The sequence below is a fragment of the Sinocyclocheilus grahami genome, unplaced genomic scaffold (genome assembly GCF_001515645.1).
Source record: "Sinocyclocheilus grahami isolate Dianchi unplaced genomic scaffold, SAMN03320097.WGS_v1.1 scaffold904.1, whole genome shotgun sequence".
Taxonomy (NCBI): domain Eukaryota; kingdom Metazoa; phylum Chordata; class Actinopteri; order Cypriniformes; family Cyprinidae; genus Sinocyclocheilus; species Sinocyclocheilus grahami.
In genome coordinates, this window is record NW_015506083.1 from 16653 (window position 1) to 29665 (window position 13013).

The 13013-nt window shown below is 35.7% G+C and overlaps 1 protein-coding gene across 4 annotated transcripts in view; it reads left to right on the plus strand.

Annotated features, from left to right (window-relative positions):
* LOC107564044 (tyrosine-protein kinase Fer-like) overlaps positions 1-13013 on the plus strand; it is a 43169-nt gene that overhangs the window by 8651 nt on the left and 21505 nt on the right. For all 4 annotated transcript variants that reach the window (XM_016249038.1, XM_016249039.1, XM_016249036.1 and 1 more), the window contains 5 exons: positions 4038-4137; positions 5795-5978; positions 11273-11410; positions 11581-11700; positions 11944-12066. In XM_016249038.1, the coding sequence (XP_016104524.1) occupies positions 4038-4137; positions 5795-5978; positions 11273-11410; positions 11581-11700; positions 11944-12066 (665 nt within the window). The remainder of the gene's footprint in view (positions 1-4037; positions 4138-5794; positions 5979-11272; positions 11411-11580; positions 11701-11943; positions 12067-13013) is intronic.

Here is a 13013-nt window from a genome sequence, read left to right on the forward strand (position 1 = left end):
ATTTAGCAAGGATGTTTTAAATTGATCAAAAGTGATGATAAAGACATTTATAATGTTACAAAAGATTTCTATTTCAGATAAATGCTGTTCTTCTGAACTTTCTATTCATCAAAGAAACCTGAAAAAGATCTACTCGGCTGTTTTCAGCATCATAATAATAAATGTTTTTTTAGCAGCAAATCAGAATATTAGCATGATCTCTGAAGATCATGTTACTGGAGTAATGATGCTAAAGCTCTGCTTTGAAATCACAGGAATAAATTATATTTTCAAATAGAAAACAGTTATTTTAAATAGTAAAAATATTTCAAAATGTTACTGTTTTTGCTGTATTTTGGATCAAATAAATGCAGGATTGGTGAGCAGAAAAGAATTCTTTAAAAAACATAAAAAATCTTACTGTTCCAAAAACTTTTGACTGGTATGTTAGCCTATAGTTTGAAGTAAAAAAATATTAATATTAATAAGGAGAGTCTGAGATTTATTTGACAGTGATTTCACATTTCTTGTTTGTATGAAGGCTAAATACCAATAAAAGGTGAACATTTATTTATTTGCGCCATTTTTTTCCTAAAATATTATATAGTTTTATAGGAGTAGGTTTCATAGAGTTGGCAAATTAATTTTTCATAAGTTTGTAAGTACAGACATCTGTTGTGGCCGTTCTTGGCCGTTTTTATGAGGATTTTTTAATAGTGTTCATATCGATATCGGAATTATATCGTATCGACTGAAATTAAGAAATATATCGTGATATAAGTTTTGGCCATATCGTCCAGCCCTAATGTGAGCATTATGGAGCGGGGTAACCCTAACACTCATGTATTGTAATGTCTGTTTCACACGTGAGACCCAGAAAATCCTTTATTTGGACAAATGCATCAGATATCACTACAGCTGAAAAACATGCAGATAGAGATGCTTTGCCTGATGAAACGTGTAAGACAATAAACACACAATTGCAATGCAATGCTAATTGAAATGGCTTGCATTACAGTATAGAATTTTATAAAAAATATTTTCTGTCTCACTGTGGTAAGAAGCAACATGGAACCACAAAAGCTAACTGTTTCAAACACGACTGATGTTATATAGTGATTTTGGAGCAAACCATGATATTAGTCTCATAAACTGTCATGTTTGATGCTATGTTAAGCAAACATACTACCTATCCCTGGTGCCAGGAGCAACTGTTTTATAACTAATTTTGAAAAGTAGGCAAAAGCAAAGAAGGGTAAGTGAAGGTTTAAAAGAAAAGAAAGGGTCTAAAACAGTGTGAATTGAAAGGTGCCAGTAAAAAACAATGTGGGGTGAGGGTGATGTTGGGCATCGTTTGAATTTTAATGATTCCAATTCTTGTCAATTCCTAATTTTGATTCCAATAAGGTAAAAAAAATAAAAAATCTTGGATATCATCTTATTGCAAAATATTTCATAGCTGAGTACTATGAATGAAAATCAACAGGTTAAAGAACACTTACACAAGGATGTGTGTGCAACAGAGAAAACAGCCCATGAGTCTTCTTGACTTGAATGGTTTAAAATCACATCAAAAGTCTAGTTTGTTATAATAACAAAGGTGGACTCCAGGGACACATTCGGTAGGACAAAATAAAATAGCATTTTATTTAACATTTTAACCCATACCTAGGTTTGGGAATCCAAAATCTATTCCAATTCTGGAATGGGATGCTTAAGGGCAGGAATCATCTACTTGTTATAAAATAAAAATTTCGATTTCTCTTATCGATTCCTTTGTGCACATTTTAATGACTTAAACCATTCAAGCACAAGAAGACTCGGGCACTGTTTTCTGTACTGCACACATAGGGGCGTGCAGCCATCATTTCAGAAATGAGGGGGACTTTTTGACTTGTTTAATTGACAGACTTTATTTTTTCTTATGTATTTTAATTGGCTAAGAAATCAAATACACTGCTGGACGATAACCAATCATTTGTATGCAATTTTTTTCTGTATTTTCCTAATGACAATTTTAGGATTGGTTTATTCAAACACATAAGGCAGAATAGTTTCTATACTGTAATAAATGTTATGTCAATTAGCATTGCATTATTCATATACTATATTTATTACCTGCAAATGACCTGAAATTACCTCTTTTTTTATTTATTTTTTTTTTAGCTACAGCCATATCGGGATGCCTTTGTCCATATTAGGAATTTTCTGCATGTCATAAGTTGGTTATTATATATTACTTCTATGAGGCCATTTTGGACTTTCTGCGCGAGAGCGCCCTCCAGCTTCGAGTATGAATGAAACATGCACTGCATGAGAGTGTTTAGCGCTCCAAGATGTTTACATCGTCTCGTTTTGGATATGAATAAATCGTCTGGTCATACATATACTATCTTGTTTCTTCGCCCATGTGCACACACATCCAAAGCACGCACACAGAAAAAGTGATCTAAAATGCATCTGATTGACAGATAAATCATGGTTGATCTGTGAGTCAGATGCACGTAAAATGCATGCGCTTTTATTTCAATGTTGTTGTTAATGTTGAGGTTATTTTAGCTTCGTACATTTAGTTTAACTGCACTGTTAAAGAGGGCGATTTTTCCCATTCAACTGAACTATGTGCATGTATTTTAGACACTTACATTGTTCTTTCTCCATCCGTGCAATAATTCTATCAACCGAGTTTTCTATTTACTTACTGCTGTGTGCTCTGGTAATATCAACGGTATTTCAGGAGCTGACAAAGTTATGATTTAAAATCAGAGCATAGCTTACATTCACTAAAATATTGAAATGCTAATGATGCTGATTCAAAACGACAACGCCGGTGTCCTGACATTTTATTCTACCCGTCAGATTGTCCTACCAGTGTTTACTGCGCATGCACACATTAATATGGTGTCCTTTTTCTCATGCTGAACAACAATATTGATTGTATCTGCATTACTGTAAGGGTAGGTTTAGGGTTGGGGTAGGTGTAGACGTTAATAAAACAATCTAATAGGTAGAAAAAATTATTTATTGTTTTCCTGTAGCTGTATCCCTTCTAGCTACAACCACTAATATAACACATAATTACTGTATTTGCATTACTGTAAGGGGGTAGGTTTAGGGTTGGGGTAGGTGTAGACGTTAATAAACCGTAATTTTACAGGTAGCATTTTTCGTTGTTGAATTGTACTACCCACTGTTTTAATGGGAGGTAGCAAAATCTGACAGGGTAGCACAAATCGACAGAACACCGGTGATTGACAGTCAAAGCAAAGTGTGGTTTGAACGCCAAAGTGAAGTTTTGATTGGTTTTGCACCCGAGTCAGACCTGTCTGTTATTGCCTGAAGCAGAGGGCTCCACCCCAGAAGTTTGAAAGTGCCCATCAAACGCCGGCTCGCTCTGTTTCTCCATTGGTGCTCCTTTTTCTAATGTTTTTTTTTTGTACTTTTGGTGAAAAATAAATGTAGCGAAGTTGAATACTTTAGTTTTATTTTACTCAATTAAAAGTAAAAGTACCACAATTTAATTATACTCAAGAAAGTAGAAAAAAATTAAAAAATGTACTCGAGTACTGTAATGAATGTATTTTTAATTAGTTACGTTCAACCTCTGGTAGACACTCATGTAGTTGAATGTATTTGAAAAATCGCAAAAGGCTGCCTATACTTGCCACCCTCTGACCTAACGTGATCGTTATGGGACGTGTTTTGATGAAGCGCACCAAAACAATCGATTGCTACTTGGTAATGTTGTACAAAAACACAGATTATGATTGAAATCGGCATTATTATTCATGTTCTTTCTCACTCGTAAGCAGAGTAATTACTTTATTTATTCAATCATATTTGTGCGTTGCATGCAGTGATCTCGTGAAAGTGATGTAGAGTGTGACGAAATCCGAACACATGTGGTCACATTTAAAACTCATGTGAAGAACAGGTGTACATGGTCATTTGTCTCAGCTGACCACTTGTGATTGGATCACTGAAAATGCATCGTAATACCAGGTTTAAACGGGACCAGTGTGATGGATCAGTTTTGACTTGGCTTCTATCCCTCACAGGTAACTAAAAGCGATCTTGAGAAGTTGAAATGCACCTACAGGCAGTTAACTAAGGATGCTGTGTTAGCAAGAGACAAATACAAGGAGGCTGTTGTAAAAGGTGAGCTGTTTATTCATTCTCTGCTCATTCTTTCAAATAATAAATATTCGATTTGTCGTGATGTCCGATTCACAACAAAATGACTGTTACAAATCAATTCTTTTTCTTGAGTCAAATATATGAAAAAGTTTTAGGCTTAAAAGTTTAAATCAGGGTCGGTCCAGTATCCACATTCAGTGACCGGAAGTGTGCTGAGGGCTGATAAACGGCAAAGCTCAGTGTCCTTAAAGGGATAGTTCACTCAAAAACGAAAATTCTGTCATTAGTTACTCACCCTCATGTCGTTCCAAACCCGTAAGACCTTCGTTCATCTTCAGAACACAAATTAAAATATTTTTGATGAATTCCGAGAGCTTTCTGACCCTGCATAGACAGCAAGGATCCTTACACGATCAAGGCTCAGAAACGTAGCAAGGACATCGTTAAAATAGTCCATTTGACTTCAGTGGTTCAACCTTAATTTTTTACGAAGCTACGAGAATAATTTTTGTGTGCTAGGAAAACAAAAATAACAACTTTTCAATAATTCGTCTCCTCCGCGTCACCCTATAGCGCCATTTTGGAAAGTATCACATACGTAAACAATGTATGCTGTTCTGTGTCAGCAACACCGTATGCGGATACGCTGTTTACGTTTTAATCTGAACGTAAACAACGTATCCGCGTACATAGGTTGCATACATTGTTTACTCCAAAATGGCGCCAGGGTGATGCGGAGGAGACAAATTGTTGAATAAAGTCGTTATTTTTGTTTTCTTTGTGTACAAAAAGTATTCTCATAGCTTCGTAAAATTCCGGTTGAACCACTAAAGTAAAATGGATTATTTTAACAATGTCCTTGCTAAGTTTCTGAGCCTTGGTCGTGTAAGGATCCTTTCTGTCTATGCAGGGTCAGAAAGCTCTCAGAAAGCATAAAAAATATCTTAATTTGTGTTCCAAAGATGAACGTCTTACAGGTTTGGAACGACATGAGGGTGAGTAATTAATGACAGAATTTAAATTTTTGGGTGAACTGTCCCTTCAATGCACAATTAATCCACTCTCTATCTGTAGTATGTATTGGATTAGTATTCAAATACTGCTTCAAAGCTAAGCGCGTTCCATCATTTATCACATTTTGGAACTATTGGAATATTGAGAAACTTACCAGTGTAAGTTAAATGAATGCAAATTATTGCACATTTCGTTGGTGCAGGGATGAGTATGTGTATTTTGTAAAATGTTTGTAACTGCTTTTTATCACTTATGTAATTAATTTGAAACATCACAATTATTCATTTGTGTTGTCTGTTACATAGGCACATTTTACTTGACTTGACTTTTTTCAGGCCTAGAAATCCCGCTTTTATAATTCTCTCCTATATCTAGGTTTTCCAAGTTTACATTTTTATTTTATTTGAGCTTATTTTAATGCTTGTTTCATCTTATTTTCTATCTTTTTAAATCATCTTGGCAGTATGCTAAGGTCTCCTAGTGCCCCCTCAGGTTCAGGGGTTCAAATTGGAGTTGAGCATTAAAAACCAATATCAGTTGACCATTATTTACAACTACTTGTATAACAAAGCTGCATTTCTCAAAGGCTTGCACAACACAAGCAGGTGTTCAGGGAACTTCGCCTTTTATCTCACCGGCACAACCACTTTTCTTTCTCCTGCAGGCAAAGAGACTGAAAAAGCCCGTGAGCGTTACGACAAAGCCACCATGAAGCTGCATAACCTGCACAACCAGTATGTGCTAGCGGTGAAAAGTGCACGGCTGCATCAGGAGCACTATCATGAGACCGCACTGCCTCTGCTGCTGGACTCCCTGCAGAAGATGCAGGAGGAGATGATCAGTGCACTGTGAGTGGTCCAGATTCCACTTCTGGGGTTTTTCCACTAGGCATTCCTGTAGCTCAAACAGTAGCACATGTGTGTTGATTCCCAGGGAATGAATGAACTGATAAAATGCATATATGTTGAATGTAGTGTATGTTGCTTTCTTTGGATTAAAAAGTGTCTGGCAAATGGATAAATGCACATGAAAATGTTGATGTCCACAGTACATATCAGCCAAATATCAATTAACACAGATAATCATTTCAGTCTGTCCATTAGTTTTCAAAAACAAAGGAAACATAATGCACCTTAAAACTAAATTCTATAAGTACCAGAGGGTTCGAAAGTAAAACTATAAAGAACATACATTGTTACTGAACTGTGAAGTTATTGAAATGGTCATTTTAAGGTAGATCTACTTTTCTAGATGTAGGAAGGAACTTAACTGTTGAACTGAACTGAAGAAAAATGTCTAGTTAAGATCTGTGAAACTTAAACCAGTATAATTACATATTATCTGTACAGTTTAGGTTGCACATTTTTGTAATAAATTATATTTAGACAAAATCATACAGGTATAATGATAAAAATAGCCTAGAATTTTCATTTCAGGGTCCCAACAAATGTAAGCATTAGCAAAAAAAGCTATATAACTTACCCCACCGTTCAAAAGTTTAGGGTTGGTTAGACTTGTGCTCATCAAGAATTTTAGAAATGCAGTAAATTCAGTAATATTTTGAAATATTATTACAAATTAAAACAACTATTTTCTATTATAATATGTTTTAAAATGCAGTTCATTTATGTGGTGGTAAAGCTGAATTTTCAGCAGCCATTACTCCAGTCTTCAGTGTCACATGATACTTTATTAATCATTCTAATATGCTGATTTGATGCTCAAGAAATATTGCTGCTTATTATCAATGTTAATAAAAATGTTTTTAGAATTCTTTGATTAATAGAATGTAAAAAAAAAAAAAACTATTTTAAATGATTTTTTTATATCATTATGAATGCATTTACTGTCACTTTTGATCAATTTAATGTGTCCTTCCTTACTTAATAAAAGTTAATTTAAAAAAATACTTTTTTAACAGTAGTTCATATATGGGTCAATATCACTATAGAGTGCCTTTCAACCCTCACAATACTCAAAATATTTTGGTTTTAATTTCCCATTTGCTTTATGTCATGCCATAAATAGTAGACACTCAAGTACTAGTTTTTTAGATAATTATGGGCTGTTATTCGAAGCATAAACCATAAGATATATCCACCCTGTCATGGACATATACAGAATATTACTGTTAAATGCATTTTCATTGCAAAATTAAGATGCAAATTATATTTTCTGAAAGGTATGATGTCCCTTTCCTAAACAGGGTTATTTGTTTGCTTTCAAAATATAAATACATAAAGGATTTTATGTAAACCATTTGTTTTTAAAGAAACTCATACAATTCGCACATGTATTTTTTTCTTGTTTGGAGAAAACTGTGATATTTGGATGCAGTTTTTTGTTTGCATGTTATTGCCCCCACACCTAGCTATTGAACATTGATTGAATCATTATTTAAAATATTATTGTAAAATATCAAGATGACAGGGTGGACCAGCACATGACAGGGTGGACACATAATGCAGAACACACAAAGCATGACAAAATATGACAATGAAATTTAACTTGTAAAAAAAAGTATATAATCATAAATAATATAATTACATCCTCAGTCACATTGATATACCCTCCCCCCCATTCATTTTAGTTTTGAGCAATATTAACTACAAATGAATGCTATGTCCACCCTGTCGTGTGTATGTCCACCCTATCGAGTCTAATTGGCCGACAGGGTGGACATTTTGAGCTTCAATTCACAATAAACTGTGACTAGCTAAATAGTTTGTCTAGTTGTCGAAGAGAATTTGGTATATTTAAACTTGCATATTTTGAAAATACTGTATTCTAATCACTTCTGGCATATTTTATGCAGACAGGGTGGACATGCTAAGCTTTGGCAAAGCAAGCAAACAAACTCATACGAAGAAAACTTGTCAATTGAAAAGTCACCTACTCAGCCGTTGAAATTCCCGCCACTGAAGAGACAAAAAATCTGTTGTCCTGATGTCACTAAAGGGGATATCCTTTTCTTAAAGGGGCGGATTCCCCAATACGACAGGGTGGACAACCATTCAAGGGACATGGACAAACTCTTCTTTTTATTATTAAAGGGGTGGTTCATTGCGATTTCACTTTTTTAACGTTAGTTAGTGTGTAATGTTCAGTGTTGGGCAAGTTACTCTGAAAATGTAATCAAATTACTGATTACTGATTACTCCTTTTAAAAGTAATCACGTTACTGTTCTGATTACTTTATTTCAAAAGTAATTTGTTACAGTACATTACTTTTTTCTCCATTAAATTTATGAAATCCCAGCATACACGCTCCCGATAAATATTTGTTATTAAAGCATCAACATTCACAGAACACTGTTATTTTTAACTAAAGCCAGCGGCTGCTGCGTGCATGGTTTGGCATGGCAGAATGCCAGCAAAACACACAAGTGTCTGCACTCGCCTATCAAGTCTTGTCCTGCGCCACACTCTGTTGCACCGGGTCTCGCGGGAGCAGGTCTCTAATCCACTGGCACTTGACTCGACAGTGCGTGAGCTACATCCTTTTTACAATCTCTAGATTATAAATCACTGCATTCTGTTAGCAATGTAAAACAAGTCGCTGGCCCTATAGAGGGTAAGAAAAGGATAAGGAATCTTTAACAAACAGTTCAAATGACAAATAAATGCATACTCTGAAAGCGCTCCACAAGACATGTGTGATTATATTACTGGATGCTCGAAATTGAATGGGAGATTGCACGTTTTAAACAGTTTATTGTACAGGTACGTTAATCGCCGTTCTAATCTAATGCGCTGCTGCACTGTAACACACACACATAGGCTACAGACAGTAGGGCGTACATCACGTGCACATAATCATTCAGCGCGGAAATGTATTGTCAACACTGTTCTGTGATTTCTCAATAAAATAGCTTAGAAACTGAAAAGTTCAAGCATATATTTCTTAATAACTAAATTCCACAGCTTCACTACTAGAAGAGAGACGCTGCCAGGTAGAATTAATTCACACACGCAATCGCTTTCACTAATGCATTCATATTAATGTAATCCTTTACTGTGCTACTTTATCTGTATCTGATTTAGAATGAGCAGAAATCTATGAGAAATATAACGACCCAAAGACAAAAGAACCGATATAAAAGCTGTTATAGGAGCAACAGCCATGTGGGCAGCACTGTGTCATATGCCATAGCAGTGCACAAGGTGCTTGTCACAGCTCCAGACTTATTTGTTCATTAATGGCGTCATCAGCGACTAGTCGACTTCGACTCAACTTTCATCACATAAAAGTAGACTTAAAAAAATAAGTCGTTCAACCCCTAACGTAAAAATCTATTCCTATATGAATCGTGATTCTGTCTTCTAACGATTCTAATGGATTCACAAGTTTCAAAATCAATGTTCTAAAGCAGTCACATCCTCGTGCTCTGCATCTCTCTCTCTCTCTCTCTCTCTCATTCAGTTCAGCTCCAACAATGAACTGTTCCAATTATACACTTATTTTCTAGCTATGAGAAGCGTAAAACAATCGTGCAGTTGCCGTACTGTATTAAAGCTTTAATCAGGATAAAACTGTATATTAAAAGTTAACATAAGCAGTAGCATTTACAAATAACGGCATATCTAAAAGTATGAGACAACAACAAACAAAAAACATAGGCCTAACATTAAAAGTCGTGCTTGCACAGGTTCTGCACGATCCTTCAATAATATCCTCTGCTTCTCAATCGGGCTCAAACTGATAAGCGATATTAACGCCGCCATTGTTTACAATACAACCGGAGCACATGCCGCTGAGGTGAGGGGCGGGACGCTTAGACGTCCACTAGAGGCGGTTTAGCCAATCACAACACACTGGGCTAGCTAACCAATCAGAGCCCATCGCCTATTTCTGAGGGAGGGGCTTCATAAAAGAAGGAAATGATCAGCCCGTTTCTCAGAGAAGGGACAGAGCTGTGTGAAATAAAGGTAAATTATGTGAAAAATAATGTGTTTTTTAAAAACGAAGCATTAAAACATGTCAGACTGCACCCCATAAACACAATCAAGCCTAGAAAAAAACCAGTGAACCACCGCTTTAAATAAAAAATATTGTTTTTATTACCAAATGATCAATACACTCAAATTGAGTAATGTCTTATTTAACAAAATATTAATAGGAGAACAAATTTTTTTAATTTTATGATTTGACAATATTCTACTATCATTCAAATTTAATGAGCAGTGCATGGGACATAGCAAAATAACACGCTTCCTCTTACACAAAACAAAACAAAAAAAAATTTAGCCTAATATAACACACCCTTTTATAGTCATTTTTATGTTATCATGGCAAATGAGTTATTTATGTACAGGACACCAAAAGGCACCCTACAGTGATATTGACCCATATGCAAGTATTGCACAATTTAATATCAGTATACAATTTAAGCACATAATCATTTAGCATAATCTGTAGTTAAATGAGTTTTGCCTTCTAAATGTACAAATAAGCTTTTAGGCATTGACAGGAGAATACAGCTTCCTCTTGAACTGTGGAGGGCAGTGTAGTCTTTGGATTGTACTGTGTCTGGGTGTTGTGAATGCTGTGGAGCGCCACGTGTAATAAAATATTTTCTTGTAGACCTTGCGCAATCAGTGCAGCTACACTAAAAACCTTACTGCATGATGTAGCCCCAATCCAATATCTCATAGCTGTCAGAGGATTAGCGGAGAACAGAAGTCTCTTTGGGGTTTTTCTTTTCTTAAGCTGTTTTTTAATCACAGAGTTTGCGGTAATCTGTAGTGGAGGTTAATCCACACAAAGGAACCATTTGCAAGAGCCTTCTGGGATTGATTTAGAACGCACCACTCTATTATATATGACCATTCAGTGTGGGTCAGACAACCATGCAGAAGTTTCTTCAATGTTGGACTTAAAGTTAAAGAAAAGTTGTATATTCAGAACCACTGATTAGCTGAACTGTCAGTTCATTTAAAAAATGATCAATAATAGATTTTTAGTTTACATAATCAGAAAAATGATAGGGTTGTTCAAAACCCTTCCCTTAAGTATGAGCTCAATAAGCACCACTGATGTTAATAATAATCCAAGTAGATTAACTCATATCAATGACATGGTACATTCATAAATGGATACAAACAATTATTTAAATTTTCTTTTTCTTTTTTTTTATTCTAGTAAGGGGATTCTGGAGGAGTACAGTGAAATCACCAGCCTGTTAACAGATGAAATAGTGAAGGTCCACAAAGAAATACACACTTCCATCGACCAAATCGATCCACTGTCAGAGTATGACAACTTCATCGAAGTTCATAAGTAAGACACTTGTGAAGAAAAAAATGCTAATTGATTATAATGTGTTATAGGTGTGATTCATTTCTATTAAAGTCTTTTTATTTTTAAATAATAATGTAAATAGTATATTTTTATTATTTAAAATATATTTTTGTCAGAAATGTTAAATATCACTGAGATCTTTTCAACAGATCACCAGAAGCCAAAGAAGCAAATGTAGAATTTGATGCAACGCTATTAGAAGAAACGGAGAATCTTCAAGCAAATGAGATTCTGTGGAATAATTTGACAGCAGACAGTTTACAAGCAATGTGAGTTGCTCATTTCTCAGTCAGCGTCACTTAAGAGCTGGGAATTAGATGCAAGATTTGCATGAATGCTTCAATCCTTATGTTTGGTAATAATGCTTGATAGCTTTAGTTTACATTACTGAGTTTCAGCCTTTTCCACAGTCTCCATATTCAGTAAGCAGTTATTTTTTTTATACTACCAGTCGTAAGTAGTAGACCTGATATGGTAGATAACAGTAAAGATGTGTGCTTGACTCATCTCAGGCTGAAGTCCACCTCAGAGGAGCTGCTCCTAACCCAGCAGAGTCTGCGCAGCAAAGAGGATCTCATGCTGGACCTGGAGAACAAACTAGAGGAATCTACCAAAACCTATGAGCAGAAATCAGAGTGAGAGAATGAACCTCCTTTAACCCTTACACAGAATATATCAAATCAGGGTGTTGTCTCTAAACCAGTGGTTCTCAACTAAGGAGGCCACAAGATAACCACAAATTAAATTGAAACAAATTTCAATTTAAACGCTGAAATGCATTAAAGGGGTGGTTCACTGTTTTTTTTCTAGTCTTGATTGTGTTTATGGGGTGCAGTCTAACATGTGTTAATGCTTAGTTAAAAAAAACGCATTATTTTTCACATAATTTACCTTTATTCCACACCGCTCTGTCCCTTCTCTGAGAAACGTGCTGATCATTTCCTTCGTAGGCGATGGGCTCTGATTGGTTAGCTAGCCCAATGTGTTGTGATTGGCTAAACCGCCTCTAGTGCGCACCACAGCTTTTAATGGTAGGCCTATGTTTTTTGTTTGTTGTTGTCTCATGCTTTTAGATATGCTGTTATTTGTAAATGCTACTGCTTATGTTAGCTTTTAATGTACGGTTTTATCCTGATTAAAGCTTTAATACAGTACGGCAACTGCACGCGCGTCCATGTTTAACGCTTCTCATAGCTATGTGAAAATAAGTGTATAATTGGAACAGTTCATTGTTGGAGCTGAGCTGAATGAGAGAGCGAGATGCAGAGCAGGGGGACGCGAGGAACAGTATTAAGAACCGCTGCTTTAGAACATTGATTTTGAAACTTGTGAATCCATTAGAATCGTTAGAAGACAGAATCGAAATTCATATATGAATAGATTTTTACATGTACACCTAGTTTTCTCTTCCTCTTCTCTAAAGCAGCGCAGCATGGCCTCGCCCCCTTTGCTGCCGGGGGTGGGGTTTATCTGGGTTTGTGATGTCACAAACCCGGGAAGTAACTTGTTGTAGTCCCTACAAGCCGTTTTTGTATGCATTAAACCGCCAGAATTTTAAAAGACGATATCTCCGTTTGCATTG